The sequence below is a fragment of the Mus musculus genome, chromosome 2, assembly GCF_000001635.26.
Source record: "Mus musculus strain C57BL/6J chromosome 2, GRCm38.p6 C57BL/6J".
In the NCBI taxonomy this organism is placed as follows: domain Eukaryota; kingdom Metazoa; phylum Chordata; class Mammalia; order Rodentia; family Muridae; genus Mus; species Mus musculus.
The window spans coordinates 36,668,252-36,692,411 of NC_000068.7; the positions used below are offsets into that span (position 1 = coordinate 36,668,252).

The 24,160-nt window shown below is 38.8% G+C and overlaps 1 protein-coding gene across 1 annotated transcript; it reads left to right on the forward strand.

Annotated features, from left to right (window-relative positions):
• Positions 1 to 19,752: 19,752 nt before the first annotated feature.
• Olfr346 (olfactory receptor 346) lies at positions 19,753 to 20,682 on the forward strand. Its single transcript, NM_146938.1, has one exon. The coding sequence runs from the start codon at positions 19,753 to 19,755 to the stop codon at positions 20,680 to 20,682; it is 930 nt and encodes a 309-aa protein (NP_667149.1).
• The last annotated feature ends 3,478 nt before the right edge of the window (positions 20,683 to 24,160 follow it).

Sequence of the window (24,160 nt, forward strand, 5' to 3'; positions counted from 1 at the left end):
TTAAGGACTCAAAGATCTGATAAATTTGGATGGAGTGGTGTAACATCCCCCCACAGCCTGAAGCAGGCTGAGCCAGACCTTGACTTGTTGCCACTAAGGAGATCACCTGGGGTGGATCCTGCCTCTCTGGATCACTCTATTGTTCTACCACTTTTGATGCTGCTACCTGCTGCCTAGCTATTCCGGAGCCTGGAGCCTACACGTGGCACCTGCAGCTGGGCTCCATGGATGATTTGGTGGGAATGGGCTTACCCCTCTCCTTTATAAAGGGTGTTCGCCATTAAAAATTTGAAACTTGAGCAGACTAGTTGTCTTGGTTTCATTATTTCTCAACTCACCTATATCCCCTCTTTTCTTCCAGATTCCAAGATGCCTTCCAGGCTCGAACCCGGACATGAGAGCCACAGGCCATCCTCAGCAGAGTGGTATCAGAAAAATGAAGGTACACCAGAAATAGCAAATTGGTCAGGGCATGTCTCAGTGGACTCAGCAAACCTATATTTCTTTTTTATACCAGACATTTGTCCATCCCCACCTTTTATTTGGATTTCACATATAACTACCTCCTTTAGGGAGTAGAATATATGGATCAAATTTAGCTTTTGACCTCTTCCATGGAGAACACCATGTTCACACTAATATTGTATAATCCTCTATCTGAAACATAGTTTCTAACTATTCCTTTCTCTTTCATGACCCAGGATTTCTGCTCTATTGACTAAGTCATATCTCCTTCCTTAATATCTTTTTGACTAAGATGCAAATATTTTAAGTTCAGACTCCATTTTATGGAACCTGACCTAAGTTTGAACTCAGGTAAACTAACAGGCTGGCACCTAATGTTAGTTCTAAAGTACCCCCCCCCCAAAAAAAAAAGAAAACAAAAAACATACAAACAAACCAACAAAAAACAGAGCCTAGCTCCAGTCTTTATGATAATCTCCAACAAAACCAGTGTCTCCAGATGACACCATCAACAAGACCAGCCTCTCCAGGTTATTACCTCAACAAACCTGCACACCCAGGTTATAATCCCACCCGTTGCTTAAGGACCACCAATATAGAAGAGAGCAGAAATTAAGTTTATGATATAACTCCCGGCACCCACCAATTATGTTAAAGGCCATGGTAGCTTTCCAATTAGATGCTTGCGCACATTCTCCCTGCTTGCTGCTTACTAAAAAGTCTTGCCCCAATAGACATTTCGGGCTTTTCACCCACCAAAACCGTCCTGTGTGAGAGTGGTGCATTGAGGTGGGGGTGAGCTAACTTGAATAGAATAAAGACCCTGCTGTGAGTTGCATTAGATTGGCTCCTGTCTGTGTTTTGGGGAGCCACTAACATTTCCCTGGCATAGCATTACTAAGCTGATTTTGTAGTAAAGCTGCCTCTGTTTGTTCAGGTCCATGAAGAGCCTCGTAGAATTCATATTGTACTATTATAATGTGCATAGATGAGAAATTCCTTAAAGAACAGTTATCACACTCATTTATGTATATTCAAACTCATGTTTTCAGAATTCTTTCACCAGCCCAAGGTGTGTCATGAATGTCATGATATTACCATATTGCTGAGGATTATCAAACATATTGTTGCTTCTCAGAATCCTGTTTTTCCTGATTATCATGGAGTCATTGACCTTGGCAGGGCAAACAATTCACAAGGGGGGGCATGAAATAGAATATGTACATTAATATGCAAACAAGCTTTATGACTATGGCAACCATCAGCACCTGAAGAGATCCATGTCGTTCTGGTCTGCTGTAGAAGGGACAATGATGTCACACCACCCCTTCTGCAATCATTCTTGTCAGGCACCTGGGTACTGATCCAATCACTGCCATAATCTTCTATCGTAGAGATGAAGACATAAACATCTGGCTGTCCTTCACTTTCTGCCACCCGAACAAAAAAGAGTGGCAATAGCAATAATTTTAATACCAACATTATTGAGATTATAAGTTGTTTGTGCAGTAGGCTTTGGCATCTTGTCCCCGATCCTGTCAGACAAAAATTATAGAGCCTTGAGATGGGCCATAGATGCTGACTTCTCTGAATTAGAAAAATCTGTCTCACACTTTGAGGCCTCCATGTCTTCTTTAGCAGTAGTTGCCGTCCAAAATACAAGCAGGTTTGAAATCCTATTCTTAAAACAGGGTAGGCTATTATTTGCCCAGGGGAACAATGCTAGTTTGTTGCCCACCATACTGGGGACATCAAGTAAGCAATGTTCCTGGTATTAAAAAGATTGCAAGATAAAGAAAAAACCCAACAATAGAAAAACTGATATAAATCTCTTTTTAATTGGTCTCTTGCGGTGGACTCAGTGGGTCCCTCAACTCACAGGGAATCAGGGTCCTGGTATTCAGGTAGGCAAGGAGTTGGTGGGGTGACAAACAGATGTGAACACAAAGGAGTATTGATCGGAATGTAAATTCTCAAAGCAAGCATCAGACTTATATTACAGAAGGAGATAAGGAAGGAAATTAAGTGATACATTAAAGTTATCCAAAGTACATTGAGGTTACCTGATGCAAAATGACTCTTTACACGAAACAGAGGAATGCATACATAACCTAACAGGAACCAGGCAGTGTTTACAACTGAGATAAAAAGTAGTCCCACCTAAGGTTGGCTTATTCTTAGAAGCCAGGGGCAAGGTATTCATGCCCTTGCCTTAGTTCCAATTCTAGTCTATTGTCTAGTCCACCTTCCCCTTAGGCCATTGTAAATTCCTGTTTATGGAAGTGACTCAGCTATTGTTCTAAGTAGATACTCTAGTTCCTTCTTAGACCACAACCTTCCTTCTTCCCAGGCTATTGTAAGTTCCTGTGTATGGGAGTTCTTCTAAGTATACTTTGTAGACTAGCCATGAGATTTCTAGCTCTATTCCAGTAAATTGTAATGCCTGCTTTCTTTCACTGTCTCTCTGTCAACACTGGAGGCTTTTCATCTGAATGAATAGCATTCTTACAGGAATCAAAGCCCAAGATTGGCTCAATGATTTCCTAGGATATTGGAATACTGGTGGAGGCTAAACTAACTTAGCTACATGTCAAAAATCACTCCTTAGAGTCACTTATAATAAAACAATATTGAAGGAAAGCACACAGATCTGTTCACCAACTAATGCAAGGACAAGTTTGGAGCATTCATGATACAGGATGCCAAGGCTCCAGGAGACTAAGTTTCCATGAAACTTTTTGCCTCAGAACTGTGTCCAAGCTTTTGGACCTGTCACGAAATTTCCACTGGAGTGGGTGTGGCAGTCTCCATTGTTCAACACAATCCTTTCCACACTGGCAGAACCATTATAGTTACTGTATCTTGCTCTTATTTGTGGACCCTACATTCTAAACACCTGCATAAAATTTGTCAAGGAATGAATATCCATGGTCCAACTCATGACAACAAAATGTCAATATTAACCACTGAATCCTATTCAGATATTTGAGATGGGATTTTGATGGGGATTGTATTGACTCTGAAGATTGCCTTTGGTAAAAGGGCTATTTTTATTATATTAATTCTGCCAATCCATGAGCACAGGAGATCTCTCCATTTTCTGTGATCTTCAGTTTCTTTCTTGAGAGACTTGAAGTTATTTTCATACAGGACTTTCACTTGTTTGGTTAGAGTTATCCCAAGTTATTTTATATTATTTGTGGCTATTGTGAAGGGAGTTGTTTCCCTAATTTCTTTCTCATCCTGTTTATCATTTGTATAAAGGAAGGCTACTGATTCATTTGAGTTAATTTTATATTCAGCTACTTTGCTGAAGTTGCTTATAAGCTGGAGAAGTTCTCTGGTAGAATTTATGGGGTTGCTTATGTATACTATCATATCATCTGCAAATATTGATACCTTTATTTCTTCTTTACCAATTTCTATCATCTTGATCTCTCTCTTTTCGTCTTATTGTCCTAGCTAACACTTCAAGTACTATACTGAGTAGATATGGGGAGAGTGGGCATCTTTGTCTTGTCCCTGATTTCAGTGATGTCCCTAGCCCTCAAGAAACTGGAGGCCCCAGGGACTTTAGAGGTCAGGTGGGGTGGGGGTTGGGGACTTTCACGTGGATACAGGGTGGGGTGGGGATGAGGTGTGGGATGTGGAACAGTCAGAGGGTGGATAGGAAGGAGTAGGTAATGGAAAATGGAATGTAAAAAATGAATTACAAATAAAATTAAATTAAAAAAAAGATTTGAGATGTAACCCATCTCAAAGGGGGAATGAGAAGTCTGACTGAAACTTAGTCCATTTTATAACAAGGCCTACATTTTACTTTCTCAAAGAAGACAAGACTTCTCAGAAAAAAACACAAAATTGGCCCATTAATCAGAAATAGCCCTGACATCTAGCTGAGAGAGATAGCCAGCCCAAGGACTGAGACAGTTCCTGAAATTTCTCTAAAGCCTGACTAAAAATGGTAAAACTAATATAATGACATGTTACAAACATGCTAATGTACTTGCTGCTCACTTAGCCAATTATATTAAAAATGACCTAAGCATCCTTCAAATTTTCCTATCTGGACTGAAGAGGAGCCTGGAAAGTTATCCCAGGATCTCAATTTTGAATGAATGGCTGACTCCTGCATACTGTTTTGTTTTGTTTTGTTTTGTTTTGTTTTGTTTTGTTTTGTTTTTCTCTGAAGGATAAATGCTCCTTCCTTGTGAATACTTTTGAGCCTGGGGTCTTCCTCCAGTGACTCTTGGCCCTTAAAAATGAACTCTTTGTTTCATTGATTCTTTGTTTTGATATCTTTGTTTCTATTTTATTGATTTTAGCCATGAGTTTGATTATTTTCTGCTGTTTATTTTTCTTGATTTTGTATGCTTCTTATTCTAGATGTTGCAGGTATGTTGTTAAGTTGCTAGTGTGAGATCTCTATAATTTCATTATGAAGGCATTTAGTGCTATGAAATTTCCTTTTTGTACTATTTTTATTGTGTCTCATGATTATGGGCTGATGTACAGCAACTTGAAGGGATAGGCAAGTAGGCACAGGGTAGGCATAGAGAGAGTAGGCAAATTTATTTGGCAGGGCTGTCTACTAGAATGTATAGCAGTCTCCAAGATTATTGTAGAGTAGGGATTGTATGTTCTTGTTGAGGCCAGAGCAGAACAGGTAGGAGGGTCCAAGACTTAGGATAGAGTAGGAAGACTTTTAATAGTTTGGAGGTTTTGGGGGAAGGTAGCCTACATGGGTTTCTTCCTAGTCTTTGAGATTTCAAGTAAAGCTGGCATTTTTTTCTCACAGGCTAGAGTCTGGCATATCACAGAATCCATCTATTGAGTGCTGGGGTAAGGAGACTAAGAGAGTAGGACCCTGAACTAATTATAGCAAGGCTCTAAGTCTGAAGGTAGAGCTCTTTGTTCTGGACTTTAGCAGGCTTCCAGGATACTTGGAAGAATGGGATTCCCTTTTGTTTTCAGGCCTCTGGCTGTCTTGGGTAGGAGTAGACCTTTAGGGATTCAGGCAGAGATGGTGGTACCTGATGGCTCTAGGCCCAAATGTCCATATAAGCACAAGGCACAGGGATGCAGGCAGATGTGTGGCTAGGGGTATGTAGTGAGGGTCTAGGTTTGTAGGTAGGAATGTGGACTAGAAGATGCAGTGCAGAGAGGACAGGAAGGACCTAATTCCTCAATGTTTCCCCTGAGGATCATGGTACCAGTGAACTGGTGAATGGAGAGCTTATCTGGTCATCACATGTGGCAGCAAACCTCTAGGGATAAAGGTAGAGTGGTGTAATGAGAATGGAGTACATATGAGCATTAGTATTAGGAATAGGGACCAGAAGATGAAGTAGAGAAAAGACAGCTTTTCTTGGCCTTTAAAATGAATTTAATCATTTCCTCCAAATTTTTGTTTGGTTGTCTGAATTTTAAAGTGATTTATCAATTTCCTGATTAAAATTTCAATCATCTTCATAAAGCTGGTTTTATGTTTTTTCTTTCTTTTTTTTATTTTTATTTTTTTTTCCATTTTTATTACGTATTTAGCTCATTTACATTTCCAATGCTATACCAAAAGTCCCCCATACCCACCCACCCCCACTCCCCTACCCACCCACTCCCCCTTTTTGGCCCTGGCATTCCCCTGTACTGGGGCATCTACAGTTTGCGTGTCCAATGGGCCTCTCTTTCCAAAGATGGCTGACTAGGCCATCTTTTGATACATATGCAGCTAGAGTCAAGAGCTCCGGGGTACTGGTTAGTTCATAATGTTGTTCCGCCTATAGGGTTGCAGATCCCTTTATCTCCTTGGCTACTTTCTCTAGCTCCTCCATTGAGAGCCCTGTGATCCATCCATTAGCTGACTGTGAGCATCCACTTCTGTGTTTGCTAGGCCCCGGCATAGTCTCACAAGAGACAGCTACACCTGGGTCCTTTCGATAAAATCTTGCTAGTGTATGCAATGGTGTCAGCGTTTGGATGCTGATTATGGGGTGGATCCCTGGATATGGAAGTCTCTACATGGTCCATCCTTTCGTCTCAGCTCCAAACTTTGTCTCTGTAACTCCTTCCATGGGTGTTTTGTCCCCACTTCTAAGGAGGGGCATAGTGTCCACACTTCAGTCTTCATTTTTCTTGAGTTTAATGTGTTTAGCAAATTGTATCTTATATCTTGGGTATCCTAGGTTTTGGGCTAATATCCACTTATCACTGAGTACATATTGTGTGAGTTCCTTTGTGAATGTGTTACCTCACTCAGGATGATGCCCTCCAGGTCCATCCATTTGGCTAGGAATTTCATAAATTCATTATTTTTAATAGCTGAGAGTACTCCATTGTGTAGATGTTACACATTTTCTGTATCCATCTCTGTTGAGGGACATCTGGGTTTTTTCCAGCTTCTGGATATTATAAATAAGGCTGCTATGAACATAGTGGAGCATGTGTCCTTATTACCAGTTGGGGCATCTTCTGGATATATGCCCAGAAGAGGTATTGCTGGATCCTCCGGTAGTACTATGTCCAATTTTCTGAGGAACCGACAGACTGATTTCCAGATTTGTTGTAGAAGCCTGCAATCCCACCAACAATGGAGGAGTGTTCCTCTTTCTCCACATCCACACCAGCATCTGCTGTCACCTGAATTTTTGATCTTAGCCATTCTGATTGGTGTGAGGTGGAATCTCAGGGTTGTTTTGATTTGCATTTCCCTGATGATTAAGGATGTTGAACATTTTTTCAGGTGCTTCTCTGCCATTCGCTATTCCTCAGGTGAGAATTCTTTGTTCAGTTCTGAGCCCCATTTTTTAATGGGGTTATTGATTTTCTGAAGTCCACATACTTGAGTTCTTTATATATGTTGGATATTAGTCCCCTATCTGATTTAGGATAGGTAAAGATCCTTTCCCAATCTGTTGGTGGTCTTTTTGTCTTATTGAGGGTGTCTTTTGCCTTGCAGAAACTTTGGAGTTTCATGAAGTCCCATTTGTCAATTCTCGATCTTACAGCACAAGCCATTGCTGTTCTGTTCAGGAATTTTCCCCCTGTGCCCATATCTTCAAGGCTTTCCCCCACTTTCTCCTCTATAAGTTTCAGTGTCTCTGGTTTTAGGTGAAGTTCCTTAATCCACTTAGATTTGACCTTAGTACAAGGAGATAAGTATGGATCAATTCGTATTCTTCTACATTATAACAACCAGTTGTGCCAGCACCAATTGTTGAAAATGCTGTCTTTCTTCCCCTGGATGGTTTTAGCTCCCTTGTCGAAGATCAAGTGACCATAGGTGTGTAGGTTCATTTCTGGATCTTCAATTTTATTCCATTGGTCTACTTGTCTGTCTCTATACCAGTACCATGCAGTTTTGATCACAATTGCTCTGTAGTGCAATTTTAGGCCAGGCATGGTGATTCCACCAGAGGTTCTTTTATCCTTGAGAAGAGTTTTTGCTATCCTAGGTTTTTTGTTATTCCAGATGAATATGCAGATTGCTCTTTCTAATTCGTTCAAGAATTAAGTTGGAATTTTGATGGGGATTGCATTGAATCTGTAGATTGCTTTTGGCAAGATAGCCATTTTTACAATGTTGATCCTGCCAATCCATGAGCATGGGAGATCTTTCCATCTTCTGAGATCTTCTTTAATTTCTTTCTTCAGAGACTTGAAGTTTTTATCATACAGATCTTTCACTTCCTTAGTTAGAGTCATGCCGAGATATTTTATATTATTTGTGACTGTTGAGAAGGGTGTTGTTTCCCTAATTTCTTTCTCAGCCTGTTTATTCTTTGTATAGAGAAAGGCCATTGACTTGTTTGAGTTTATTTTATATCCAGCTACTTCACCAAAGCCGTTTATCAGGTTTAGTTCTCTGGTGGAATTTTTAGGGTCACTTATATATACTATCATATCATCTGCAAAAAGTGATATTTTGACTTCCTCTTTTCCAATTTGTATCCCCTTGATCTCCTTTTGTTGTCGAATTGCTGTGGCTAATACTTCAAGTACTATGTAGAAAAGGTAGAAAAAAAGTTGGCGTCCTTGTCTAGTCCCTGATTTTAGTGGGATTGTTTCCAGCTTCTCTCCATTTACTTTACTGTTGGCTACTGGTTTGCTGTAGATTGCTTTTATCATGTTTAGGTATGGGCCTTGAATTCCTGATCTTTCCAACACTTTTATTATGAATGGGTGTTGGATCTTGTCAAATGATTTTTCTGCATCTAACGAGATGATCATGTGGTTTTTGTGTTTGAGTTTGTTTATATAATGGATTACATTGATGGATTTACGTATATTAAACCATCCCTGCATCCCTGGAATAAAACCTACTTGGTCAGGATGGATGATTGCTTTAATATGTTCTTGGATTCGGTTAGCCAGAATTTTATTGAGGATTTTTGCATCGATATTCATAAGAGAAATTGGTCTGAAGTTCTCTATCTTTGTTGGATCGTTCTGTGGTTTAGGTATCAAAGTAATAGTGGCTTCATAAAATGAGTTGGGTAGAGTACCTTCTACTTCTATTTTGTGAAATAGTTTGTGCAGAACTGGAATTAGATCTTCTTTGAAGGTCTGATAGAACTCTGCACTAAACCCATCTGGTCCTGGGCTTTTTTTGGCTGGGAGACTATTAATAACTGCTTCTATTACTTTAGGGGATATGAGACTGTTTAGATGGTCAACTTGATCCGATTCAACTTTGGTACCTGGTATTTGTCCAGAAATTCGTCCATTTCTTCCAGGTTTTTCAGTTTTGTTGAGTATAGCCTTTTGTAGAAGGATCTGATGGTGTTTTGGATTTCTTCAGGATCTGTTGTTATGTCTCCCTTTTCATTTTTGATTTTGTTAATTAGGATTTTGTCCCTGTGCCCTCTAGTGAGTCTAGCTAAGGGTTTATCTATCTTGTTGATTTTTTCAAAGAACCAACTCCTCGTTTGGTTAATTCTTTGAATAGTTCTTCTTGTTTCCACGTGGTTGATTTCACTCTTGAGTTTGATTATTTCCTGCCTTAGTCCTCTTGGGTGAATTTGCTTCCTTTTTTTCTAGAGCTTTTAGATGTGTTGTCAAGCTGCTAGTATGTGCTCTCTACCGTTTCTTCTTAGAGGCACTCAGAGCTATGAGTTTCCCTCTTAGAAATGCTTTCATTGTGTCCCATAGGTTTGGGTATGTTGTGGCTTTATTTTCATTAAACTCTAAAAAGTCTTTAATTTCTTTCTTTATTCCATCGTTGACTAAGGTATCATTGAGAAGAGTGTTGTTCAGTTTTCACGTGAATGTTGGCTTTCCATTATTTATGTTGTTATTGAAGATCAGTCTTAGGCCATGGTGGTCTGATAGGATACATGGGACAATTTCAATATTTTTGTATCTGTTGAGGCCTGTTTTGTGACCAATTATAAGGTCAATTTTGGAGAAGGTCCCATGAGGTGCTGAGAAGGAGGTATATCCTTTTGTTTTAGGATAAAATGTTCTGTATATATCTGTCAGGTCCATTTGTTTCATAACTTCTGTTAGTTTCACTGTGTCCCTGTTTAGTTTCTGTTTCCACGATCTATCCATTGATGAAAGTGGTGTGTTGAAGTCTCCCACTATTATTGTGTGAGGTTCAACGTGTGCTTTGAGCTTTACTAAAGTGTCTTTAATGAATGTTGCTGCCGTTGCATTTGGAGCGTAGATATTCAGAATTGAGAGTTCCTCTTGGAGGATTTTACCTTTGATGAGTATGAAGTGTCCCTCCTTGTCTTTTTTTATAACTTTGGGTTGGAAGTCGATTTTATCCGATATTAGAATGGCTACTCCAGCTTGTTTCTTCAGACCATTTGCTTGGAAAATTGTTTTCCAGCCTTTCACTCTGAGGTAGTGTCTGTCTTTTTCCCTGAGATGGGTTTCCTGTAAGCAGCAGAATGTTGGGTCCTGTTTGTGTAGCCAGTCTGTTAGTCTATGTCTTTTTATTGGGGAATTGAGTCAATTGATATTAAGAGATATTAAGGAAAAGTAATTGTTGCTTCCTTTTATTTTTGTTGTTAGAGTTGGCATTCTGTTCTTGTGGCTGTCTTCTTTTTGGTTTGTTGAGGGATTACTTTCTTGCTTGTTCTAGGGCGTGATTTCCGTCCTTGTATTGCTTCTTTTCTGTTATTATCCTTTGAAGGGATGGATTCGTGGAAAGATAATGTTTGAATTTGGTTTTGTCGTGGAATACTTTGGTTTCTCCATCTATGGTAATTGAGAGTTTGGCTGGGTATAGCAGCCTGGGCTGGCATTTGTGTTCTCTTAGTGTCTGTATAACATCTGTCCAGGCTCTTCTGGCTTTCATAGTCTCTGGTGAAAAGTCTAGTGTAATTCTGATAGGCCCTCCTTTATATGTTACTTGAGGTTTCTCCCTTACTGCTTTTAATATTCTATCTTTATTTAGTGCATTTGATGTTCTGATCATTATGTGTTGGGAGGAATTTCTTTTCTGGTCCAGTCTATTTGGAGTTTTGTAGGCTTCTTGTATGATCATGGGCATCTCTTTCTTTATGTTCGGGAAGTTTTCTTCTATTATTTTGTTGAAGATATTAGCTGGCCCTTTACGTTGAAAATCTTCATTCTCATCAACTCCTATTATCCGTAGGTTTGATCTTCTCATTGTGTCCTGGATTTCCTGGATGTTTTGAGTTAGGATCCTTTGGCATTTTGTATTTTCTTTGACTGTTGTGTCGATGTTCTCTATGGACTCTTCTGCACCTGAGATTCTTTCTTTCATTTCTTGTATTCTGTTGCTGATGCTTGCATCTATAGTTCCAGATCTCTTTCCTAGGGTTTCTATCTCCAGCGTTGCCTCGCTTTGGGTTTTCTTTATTGTGTCTACTTCCCTTTTTAGTTCTAGTATGGTTTTGTTCATTTCCATCACCTGTTTGGATGTGTATGGGACACAATGAAAGCATTTCTAAGAGGGAAACTCATAGCTCTGAGTGCCTCTAAGAAGAAACGGGAGAGAGCACATACTAGCAGCTTGACAACACATCTAAAAGCTCTAGAAAAAAAGGAAGCAAATTCACCCAAGAGGAGTAGACTGCAGGAAATAATCAAACTCAGGGGTGAAATCAACCAAGTGGAAACAAGAAGAACTATTCAAAGAATTAACCAAATGAGGAGTTGGTTCTTTGAAAAAATCAACAAGATAGATAAACCCTTAGCTAGACTCACTAAAGGGCACAGGGACAAAATCCTAATTAACAAAATCAGAAATGAAAAGGGAGACATAACAACAGATCCTGAAAAAATCCAAAACACCATCAGATCCTTCTACAAAAGGCTATACTCAACAAAACTGGAAAACCTGGACGAAATGGACAAATTTCTGGACAGATACCAGGTACCAAAGTTGAATCAGGATCAAGTTGACCATCTAAACAGTCCCATATCACCTAAAGAAATAGAAGCAGTTATCAATAGTCTCCCAGCCAAAAAAAGCCCAGGACCAGATGGGTTTAGTGCAGAGTTCTATCAGACCTTCAAAGAAGATCTAATTCCAGTTCTGCACAAACTATTTCACAAAATAGAAGTAGAAGGTACTCTACCCAACTCATTTTATGAAGCCACTATTACTCTGATACCTAAACCACTAAAAGACCCAACAAAGATAGAGAACTTCAGACCAATTTCTCTTATGAATATCGATGCAAAAATCCTCAATAAAATTCTCGCTAACCGAATCCAAGAACACATTAAAACAATCATCCATCCTGACCAAGTAGGTTTTATTCCAGGGACTCAGGGATGGTTTAATATACGTAAATCCATCAATGTAATCCATTATATAAACAAACTCAAAGACAAAAACCACATGATCATCTCGTTAGATGCAGAAAAAGCATTTGACAAGATCCAACACCCATTCATGATAAAAGTGTTCAGAAGATCAGGAATTCAAGGCCCATACATAAACATGACAAAAGCAATCTACAGCAAACCAGTAGCCAACATCAAAGTAAATGGAGAGAAGCTGGAAGCAATCCCACTAAAATCAGGGACTAGACAAGGCTGCCCACTTTCTCCCTACCTCTTCAACATAGTACTTGAAGTATTAGCCAGAGCAATTCGAAAACAAAAGGAGATCAAGGGGATACAAATTGGAAAAGAGGAAGTCAAAATATCACTTTTTGCAGATGATATGATAGTATATATAAGTGAACCTAAAAATTCTACCAGAGAACGCCTAAACCTGATAAACAGCTTCAGTGAAGTAGCTGGATATAAAATAAACTCAAACAAGTCAATGGCCTTCCTCTATACAAAGAATAAACAGGCTGAGAAAGAATTTAGGGAAACAACACCCTTCTCAATAGTCACAAATAATATAAAATATCTCGGCATGACTCTAACTAAGGAAGTGAAAGATCTATATGATAAAAACTTCAAATCTCTGGAGAAAGAAATTAAAGAAGATCTCAGAAGATGGAAAGATCTCCCATGCTCATGGATTGGCAGGATCAACATTGTAAAAATGGCTATCTTGCCAAAAGCAATCTACAGATTCAATGCAATCCCCATCAAAATTCCAACTCAATTCTTTAACGAATTAGAAGGAGCAATTTGCAAATTCATCTGGAATAACAAAAAACCTAGGATAGCAAAAAGTCTTCTCAAGGATAAAAGAACCTCTGGTGGAATCACCATGCCTGACCTAAAGCTTTACTACAGAGCAATTGTGATAAAAACTGCATGGTACTGGTATAGAGACAGACCAGTAGACCAATGGAATAGAATTGAAGACCCAGAAATGAACCCACACACCTATGGTCACTTGATCTTCGACAAGGGAGCTAAAACCATCCAGGGGAAGAAAGACAGCATTTTCAACAATTGGTGCTGGCACAACTGGTTGTTATCATGTAGAAGAATGCGCATAGATCCATACTTATCTCCTAGTACTAAGGTCAAATCTAAGTGGATCAAGGAACTTCACATAAAACCAGAGACACTGAAACTTATAGAGGAGAAAGTGGGGAAAAGCCTTGAAGATATGGGCACAGGGGATAAATTCCTGAACAGAACAGCAATGGCTTGTGCTGTAAGATCGAGAATTGACAAATGGGACCTAATGAAACTCCAAAGTTTCTGCAAGGCAAAAGACACCCTCAATAAGACAAAAAGACCACCAACAGATTGGGAAAGGATCTTTACCTATCCTAAATCAGATAGGGGACTAATATCCAACATATATAAAGAACTCAAGAAAGTGGACTTCAGAAAATCAAATAACCCCATTAAAAAATGGGGCTCAGAACTGAACAAAGAATTCTCACCTGAGGAATAGCGAATGGCAGAGAAGCACCTGAAAAAATGTTCAACATCCTTAATCATCAGGGAAATGCAAATCAAAACAACCCTGAGATTCCACCTCACACCAGTCAGAATGGCTAAGATCAAAAATTCAGGTGACAGCAGATGCTGGCGTGGATGTGGAGAAAGAGGAACACTCCTCCATTGTTGGTGGGATTGCAGGCTTGTACAACAACTCTGGAAATCAGTCTGGCCGTTCCTCAGGAAATTGGACATAGTACTACCGGAGGATCCAGCAATACCTCTCCTGGGCATATATCCAGAAGATGCCCCAACTGGTAAGAAGGACACATGCTCCACTATGTTCATAGCAGCCTTATTTATAATAGCCAGAAGCTGGAAAGAACCCAGATGCCCCTCAACAGAGGAATGGATACAGAAAATGTGTAACATCTACACAATGGAGTACTACTCAGCTATTAAAAATAATGAATTTATGAAATTCCTAGCCAAATGGATGGACCTGGAGGGCATCATCCTGAGTGAGGTAACACATTCACAAAGGAACTCACACAATATGTACTCACTGATAAGTGGATATTAGCCCAAAACCTAGGATACCCAAGATATAAGATACAATTTGCTAAACACATTAAACTGAAGAAAAATGAAGACTGAAGTGTGGACACTATGCTCCTCCTTAGAAGTGGGAACAAAACACCCTTGGAAGGAGTTACAGAGACATAGTTTGGAGCTGAGATGAAAGGATGTTCCATGTAGAGACTTCCATATCCAGGGATCCACCCCATAATCAGCATCCAAACGCTGACACCATTGCATACACTAGCAAGATTTTATCGAAAGGACCCAGATGTAGCTGTCTCTTGTGAGACTATGCCGGGGCCTAGCAAACACAGAAGTGGATGCTCACAGTCAGCTAATGGATGGATCACAGGGCTCCCAATGGAGGAGCTAGAGAAAGTAGCCAAGGAGATAAAGGGATCTGCAACCCTATAGGCGGAACAACATTATGAACTAACCAGTATCCCGGAGCTCTTGACTCTAGCTGCATATGTATCAAAAGATGGCCTAGTAGGCCATCAATGGAAAGAGAGGCCCATTGGACACGCAAACTTTATATGCCCCAGTACATGGGAACGCCAGGGCCAAAAAGGGGGAGTGGGTGGGTAGGGGATTGGGGGTGGGTGCGTATGGGGGACTTTTGGTATAGCATTGGAAATGTAAATGAGCTAATAACCTAATAAAAAATGGAAAAAAAAGAAAAAAATCTGGGTCTAGATTTTTGGTTATGTTGGGGTGCCCAGGACTAGGTGCGGTGGGAGTGCTGCGTTCTGATGATGGTGAGTGGTCTTGATTTCTGTTAGTAGGATGCTTATGTTTGCCTTTTGCCATCTGGTAATCTCTGAAGCTAGCTGTTTTAGTTGTCTCTGGTAAGAGCTTGTTCTTCAGGTGACTCTGTTACCCTCTATAAGCAGACCTGGGAGGGTAGCTCTCTCCTTAGTTTCAGTGGGCAGAGTATTCTCTGCAGGCAAGCTCTCTTCTTGCAGGAAAGGTACCCAGATATCTGGTGTTCGAAACTGCCTCCTGGCAGAAGTTGTGTTCCACTCACTAGAGGTCTTGGGATCCCGTGGGGAATCCTGTGTGGGCCCTTGCGGGTGTCAGGCGACTTAGCTGGCAAGGCACCCCGGTGCTCGAGTGGAGAGGAAGAGACTTGTGCCCCAGGTCAGGCCTGGGTAGTCTGCTTCCCTATTTACCGCAGTCTCAGGTTCCACGTGATTGGATTGGGGCAGACGCTGTGTTCCACTCACCAGAGGTCTTAGGATCCTGTGGGGAATCCTGTGTGGGCCCTTGCGGGTGTCGGACAACTCCTCTGGCAAGGTACCCTGGTGCTTGAGTGAAGCGTAAGGGCTTATGTTTTTTCTTATGTTTCTGTTTTATTGGAATATTCAGGGCTTTCCTGTAGTGGGTTCTAGAGGTGACCTTATGCATTTGCAGTGGTTTTGTGGATTTTTACACTGGCCTCTAGACACATAGGATAGGGTAATTACATTTGTAGGTATTGACTTCTAAGTTTGGCTTTGTTGGCTGGGTGGTTTGTACCTTGGCTACCATTTTCTCTCTGATCTTCTGGTCTGTGAGCCTGGGATTCTAAGTCTGTGTGAATTTTGGTAGAAGAGGGAGGCTGTAGGCTGAGGGAAGATAAGTAGGGGAGCACAAGTATAAAGATAACATTGAAGGATCCCAAGACAGTGAAGGAGTAAATGACATTAAACAGCAACAGCATTCTTGGACTTCAAGTCTGCTTGGTCTTTTGCAAAGTAGATAGTTTCTTCCCCAGTTGTGACATGGCAAATAGAAGGCATGGGATGGAGTCTTATGGTAGGGAGATGCTAAATGCGGTAGTAGGGGTGTTTGGCAGGCAGGCAGCCTACTTTTACTTCTATAAGTCTGAAAATATTCTACAAGTGCTGGGAACTTCTGGCCCAGTATAGTGTCAGGTATAGTAGGGCATTGACACACAGATGGATCTAGGCTATGGAAACTAGAATAGTTGAAAACTGGAGATATTGTGGACAGAGCCTGGAAGGCAGGCAGGCAGGCATTCTAAATGGATGTTTCCCAGTCTGTCCTGTGTCTATTAGTGAGGGAGTATATGCCCCTTTTGAGGGTTGGGAAACAGCAAGTAGGAGGGCGAGCATCTTGGTTAGGGTTTCCATTGCTGTGAAGAGACAGCATGACCAAGGCAACTCTTATAAAGGATAATATTAAGTGGGGCTTGTTTAAAGGTTCACAGGTTCAGTTCAAAATCATCAAGGCAGAAGCATAGCAGCTCAAGCAAGCAAGGCATAGAAGCAGCTGAGAGTTCTTCATCTTGGCATAACTGCAGTTAGGAGAAATCTGATTCTTCCACACTGTGTGGAGCTTAAAAGCCAACCCTCAGAGTAAGTAACACACTTCTTCCAACAAGGCCAAGACTCTTAACAGTACCACTGATTCTAGGCCCAATATATTCTTATCACCATGGTAAGGGACTTGGGGTGGGGGCAGTGAGATAGTGAAAGAGGAGACATTTGGATTCTAGGAAGCCCACCTGGGCTTCTACCAGTCTATGAGGCATCTAGTAAAGCAGAGAATCTCTGCTCATATTCTTTTATAAATAAGCAGATATTTACATTGCTTATACCCAAGCACTGTCAGAACAATATGCCACGTAATAGCTTAATGGAATTACATGTTCCACTGTTCTGGAAGCTAGAAGTTCAAAATCAAAGGTTGATAAAAAGTTTTTCTCTGTTACCTCCTGATGTTGCAATACTGTCATTAACTTACTGACTACAGATTGATGTCTGCTTCCTATGGCCACAGTTTGAGGGATGGCAGATGCAATCTGGTATCTCTTTTAAGAGAAAAACCAAATTCTTATTACTATTCATTAGTTTATTAGAAGCATCATTTTCAAATAGAATTATTGTTGAGGTTTCAGCATCCAGTGCATAAATATTAGAAAAATTTATGTTTTCCCATACTATTTTAAATAGGACAAAATGATGGGGAATCTTGTTATGATTGCTACCATTGTTTCTCAAAGGTGAAGGAACTCTCACTTTTGCTTCAAAATTATTCTTTCCCTAAGGGAGTCAATGACAACATAACAATTTTATTCTACATGCTTCTAATTTGGATTTGGGGACAGGAATTGCATCATTGTTTCTTTACATGGTTTTCAAAATCAGGGCTCACATAGAATTCTCAGGAGACATGGACAAATACATGTTCACATATCTGTGCTATCTGTCAGATCAGGGCATAGAATGTACAAAATTCTGTATCACTGCGTATGCTTGGGTCTCTCAGTGTCTTTCTGTCTGCCTGCCTGTTCTCTCTCTCTCTCTCTCTCTCTCTCTCTCTCTCTCTCTCTCTCTCTCTCTCTCTCTCTCTCTCTCTCTCATCTTCATTGTCTCCCTAGTCAGCATGCATTTCAAATTGCAAGGATTATAAAATAAAATGGCAAACAGTTCTTTATATAGCAATTTACATTGCACGAACATGACCAACCTTTGAGTTAAAATAGTACTCCCTCCCCCAAAAGCCTCTCTAAAGAATATTTTTCTTAAACTTTTCCATTTTTGATAAAAGCAGGAAAATAATTTATTTTGCTCAGATTTAATGTCAACACACAATTTCTGTTGTATTGTTTTTACAACTTCTTCCCAAATCCCTGTGACTTTTGCCATAATGGCCCCTGGTGTTCATATGCTAGCTAGGATTCTTGGCTTCTCCAACCTACTTTCTACCTGGCAGCCAGCCATCTATTTGCTATTTTATGCTACTTTATTTTTCCTGAGTGTTACTGTTCTTGAACAGATGGAAACTTCTTTTCCACAGTGAATTAGACATTAAATTTGCCTGCTTTTTCTATAGTTTTCAAACTTTACATTTCTTTGATTTTTCTGTTACCTTGAATTTTCCTTGTTTCTCAAAACCTCTCACACTTTCCTTCAAAATTCTTACATTGAGGTACGTTTTTACAATCTTTCTATGTAGGTAATTCCAGTACAGACTCGTCAGAGAACATATATCCTCTTCTTCATCACTTTGGTCTCTCATGATTTGATATTATTTGAAATCATGTCTTTCTAATTCTTTAAAGTCCTTTCTGGATATATCATGTATACTATATAAAATACCATAAGAATAATATGGTTTATTGCAATATTGCCCAAAGTAGCATACTATTAGAAACTGTCTACCGGGGGATAGATAAATAATTAAAGTTTTCATGGTGGTGAAGTAATTATTATTGACACAGAAATGAGAATAAAATTAATTTTAATTAATTTCAAATAATATCACATTTACTGATTTTTCTACAGAGTGAGGTTGATGATACATAGTCATTTTAAAGATGGTATTGATCAAGTTGGAAGACTTCATAGCTTAACTCTAGGTAAGGCTTGGAAGGGGTGAATGAACAAATGGTGATTGTTGCAAATTAAAGAGACAAAATGGCCAATAAATGAGTCTTCAAATAAATAAAATCACAGAACTCTCTCTGCAGCTATGAAATCTATTCTAATTTTATCATGTTCCTTTTCCTCTTGTTTAGTGGTTGCTCACTTGTGTAGGGAATGATTACAGAAAAAAGAGAGAATGTCAGGTTAGCAACAGAAAATCAAGTAAGAAATTCATACAAAAATAATCTTTGGCTTAAAAACCTAGGTTAAAAATAAAACAGGTGAAATTTGCTTTTGCAGTGAATAGTCTTGTCTGATCTAAGAAATGGCACTAATGTGAGTATTTCCAGGTGTTCTCTGTACTTGAATGCAACACTTAGTTTTGTGCTGAGGATGCTAACTTGGAAAATAGTCATTTGATGCAGCCTAGGAAGAGTAATGGAAGAGTGACCACATTGACTGAGAAACTGTTACTATGTGAGGAACTCATAGCTTCTTACATGCTGTTATTGGTACAATGTAATGACAGACTTAATGCCCTTAAAGCATTGATCGTTTGCACATGTTACGTCCCCTAATTTCCCCCGATCCTTATATTGAAGAAGCTCTGTGGATTACATTTCTTGGATTTAATTTGTAGAAAGCCTTATGAAAGTGCATTCAAGAAAAGTTAAAACAGAATATTAATCATTAAAATCATGTTGAATTCTCCATTTATTGGTAACAATTTACATGCAAATTCTTTCATTTTAAATTGTCTTGGTGAAATCCGGGTACCTTGAGATGGAACTAGATCTGATTGGATAATTGTCCTGAATTTCCTTATTTCCTTCTAAAATACATTAAATTGTTTTCAAGGTTAGCAAACTGTGTCTCATTCCAAAATATCACTATCTTAATACTATGACAAAAGTCCTCATACTTGGATTAAAACCCCCAAACTAATATTATTATTAGTACTGATGATTCATAAAATGTTCCCGTGGTGTATTAGACAAAATTACTTCTTTATCTTTCCCATTCCTCCTTTTACTCACAGCAGAAGAGTTTGAGCATGAGGATGGATAATGAGAGCACTGTGTCCGAGTTTATCCTCCTGGGGCTCCCCATTCGAGCAAAGGACCAAGCTGTGTACTCTGCCCTGATCCTGGCCATGTACCTGACAACTGTGCTGGGGAACCTGCTCATCATCCTGCTCATCAGGCTGGACCCTCACCTCCACACCCCCATGTACTTCTTCCTCAGCCACTTGGCCTTAACAGACATCTCTTTCTCATCAGTCACTGTTCCAAGGATGCTTGTGAATATGCTGACACAAAGTCAGTCCATCTCATATACTGGGTGTATTTCCCAGGTGTATTTTTTCATAGTTTTTGGAAGCATTGATAGCTTTCTTCTACCTTCCATGGCATATGACAGGTATGTGGCCATCTGCCATCCTCTGCACTATACCCTCATCATGAACCTGAACCTCTGTGTTCTTCTAGTAGTAGTGTCCTGGGCCTTATCTTTAGTCAATGCTCTTGTGCACACCCTTCTCTTGGCTCGCCTATCTCACTTTAGAAACAATATCATCCCCCACTATTTCTGTGACCTCTCTGCCTTGCTTAAGCTGTCAAGCTCAGACACCAGCATCAATGAGCTTGTCATCCTTGTTTTAGGTAATGTGGTCATTACTCTTCCATTCATATGCATTCTGGTCTCTTATGGCTACATTGGTGTCACCATTCTGAAAACTCCTTCCACCAAGGGAATCCGCAAAGCCTTGTCCACCTGTGGCTCTCACCTCTGTGTGGTTTCCTTGTACTATGGATCTGTCATTGGATTATATTGTGTCCCCTCATCTAACAACACTAATGACAAGGATGCCATTGTGGCTATGATGTACACTGTGGTCACACCCATGTTGAATCCCTTTATTTATAGTCTGAGGAATCGGGATATGAAAAGAGCACTGAGAAATATCCTCAGCAGAAAAAAATGATGCACTTTCTGCATCTCTTCACCTGCCTAGGTCTTCTCCTTGATTGGCATAATATATTATCTCTGAATATCCATCTTAAAGATATTTTAATCTGACCTTCTTGCATATATCTTGGATGTTACACTAACCTCTTGGATTGATCTTTATAATCTTGCAAAAGGGTTCTCCAAAACAAATATACATATGTTCTTTCTGTATTTCCCTTTGCACATGATATCTTTCCTCCAAAAATTTAAAGTACAGTGTTTTTAAAATACACTATTCTTTTTATTTAGATAGCTTGTAGATTTTGGAGAAATGCCACTTTCTCAGTTTTTCACCTCATGAAAAAATTCTTTAGATGGGATTATTTTCATTTAGAAAATCAACTTGAATTGTCTCACTATGTAGATCTAGATTTTGTAGAATTTGATATATAGATAAGGTTTGCCTTGAAGTAATAGACATCAGCCTACCTCTGTCTCCTAAGTGCTGGGATTAATGTCAGGAATCACTATATACAAGTGATCTTATTTTTGTATTTAATTCCACAATTTTTGAATTTTCGGCTGATCGTAAGCTTAAAGAGATACTGTATCTCAGACACACCACCAATGAACTGGTTATGTTTACTGCAGGATGGGGTTCATTAGCTTCACATTCATGTCTTTTGGCTTCTTATGTACACACTAGATTCACCATTCTGAGACCTCTATCCATGCATAGAATTGTCCAGTCTCTTGTTTGTAATATACTTTTCATTTTTATTGACACATGATGATATACAATTTTATAAGAAGAGATGTTCTAGTACATGTATGTGTTGTAAAATGTATGTTGTGTAATGAATGGGACTATCTCCTAAATGTTTGTCATGTTTTGTAGTGTAAGCACTCAGAGTTTGTTCCTGTACTACTTCTGTACTATGCACTTCATCATCATCATTCCTTGTCCCTCCACTATGAAGTCAACACTATATTTCCCTCCATTGCTCAAATTTCATATATAGTACCAGCTTTTTCTTCTTCCCACATAGTTTCCTCATCATTTTATAATTTGTTCTTCATTGTTCAATTTTTTGCAACATATTCTTAAATTGATATTAAGTATGCAGTTACCTTATTTTTTCTTCCTAACTAAGTGGTCCATTGATAAAAGGTAGATAAAACAGGTCCAAGGTCCATGTGGAGAAAAGGGTTTTGGAGACCTCTTTCTTGAGGAAGATCAAGTTTATGTGAAGTGTAACAGCTGGAAGAAACTGTTTACAATGGCCTTTCCTATGGTGCTTTAATTGTATGGCAATAATTCATTTTCTTCCTGGGTTGGGTGCTTATGTGCAGAAGGTGGTAGAAGTGATGTAAATATAATACTTGTATTAAAATCTGTAAAAGTTAAGCTAAAAAAATTTAATCCAAATATATGGGGTTCTAAAATGAAGTGGGCTCTACATTTAATTGAATAAATGCATTGTCCTCTATTTCCATCTGAAATGTTGAACCCATATTTTTGTTCTTGGAAAACCTTACCAAAAAAGTTCTTTAGCTTAGTTAATGGTAGCCCACTACTCTGAAAGATATTTTCCTATGTAGTGATTATGAAGACATAGATTCAAGTAGAGGGAACTTAGTATTCTGCTAGTACACTAACAATTTTAATAGATGTGCTTCTCAGACTATTGTCTGTGACGTCAAATTGTTAGACTGGTGTATCACTTGGAAACTTCTGAATCTGAGCTATTATTCCTGTCACTGAAATGGTTATTCATACTAATATAAACTGAAACAACTTCTAAGGAAAATATTATACATATAATAATCATCATTAAAATAAATGTGCATATAATATTATACTATACTATTATATTGTATTTATTCATATATGTTGCATTTTAATGAATACTATTAAAGTGTTCATTTAAAAATCACTAGGATTAAATGACAGAAACCAATGCTATAAGTGCTAAAGTACCTTTAGTCCTTTTGTCAATTATTTCTTCTTTACCCTCGAAGATAGTGTTTTAAATGTGTCTTGCTTATTAGTGCATAGTAATTGTATGAATTGATGATTTTTTTGTTTGTTTCTTTGTTTTTGAGCCAGGGTCTCACAAACTTGCCTTGGACATAGGTATGGAAAGCTGTGAACACTAACAGCTACTGAGACAATGCTGAATCTTTATCTCATAGAGATCATGAGGATCATGTAGTTCATGTAGACCAGGCTAGTTTTTAGTTCATAGAGATCTGCTGGCTCTGTCTTGTGAGTGCTAGGATTAAAGACATCCACTATCGTGCCTGTCTCAATGTGATGAGTTTTAAGTTATTTTTATAATGTATAAAATGTTGTTTGAGGATACTGACCTCTGTTAGACTCTTTTCTGTTTACTCATTACATCCCTTAATAGCCTCTTTTTACTTTCATGACATCTTTTATCAAAATTCCATATGACAGAAAATTTGTAAAGCTTGTCTTTGGAAGTCTGGGCCAAGTAACACAATAATCAACAATTCTATCTTTTCCCCATAAATGATATCATTTCATTCTTTCTTTTTTTTTAATTTTTATTTATTTTTTTTAAAGACAGATACGACCTCAGAACATTTCATTCTTTCTTAATGAAAAATTTATTATTTAATCTTTCATTAAATAGTATTTTTAATTTATTCCTTGAACATTTCATACATGTTTGCAATATTCTTTGATCATACCAACCTCCCAGTACTTCTAGTGAAGGAGGTAACTTGTCTCTATCACAGAGTCTGATTAATACTGTTAAATGTGTAAAAGGGTGTGGGGTCATCTACTATGACCTGGAGAACTTATAAGTGGCAAGATTGGCAAAGAAACATGACCCTTCCTCATTAGCTAGCACCTGTCTAAAGCTACTGTGACAGTGGTGGGACTTCTGGAACACCTCCATTATATATACTGGGATACTAACTGGATTGATCTTGTGTGAGTCTTATGCAGACAAGGTAACCATAGCTACTGTGCAGTGGCCATGAGAAATGGAGAAGACAGGATTTTACAACTTTCTCCATCGTCCTCTGACTCTTATACTATTTCTGACCTCTTTTCAAGTGATATTCCCTGAGTCCAGATTGAGGAGAATTTGATGGAGGTGACACATTTATAGCTGAGCTTTCAGAGTCATTCTCAGGACTTTGGCCTGTTATAAGCCTCTGCATTAAGCACTTCACTAAGGAAAGCTTCTTCGTTCAAGGGTGAGAGCAGTGTACATCTATGCTTATAAACATAAATATTGAGAAAGCATTTTGACAACATGGCTATTTAGAAACATAAAAATAGAACATTGTACCTTAAGGCTCATGAGATCTACATGGGCTTTTTGAATTTATATTACAATGAATGAAATACCATTTCTATCGGTATTTATATCCAGTATTTAGCTGGATATAGCATAATCTGAAAGAAATCAGTAGTCCCCTCTACACAAATAATAAATGGGATGAAAAAGAAATTGGAAAAGAATACCCTTCAA

Excerpts from the sequence above, each read along its gene's own strand:
- Olfr346 (NM_146938.1), top strand. The coding sequence starts at position 19,753 with ATGAGGATGGATAATGAGAGCACTGTGTCCGAGTTTATCCTCCTGGGG.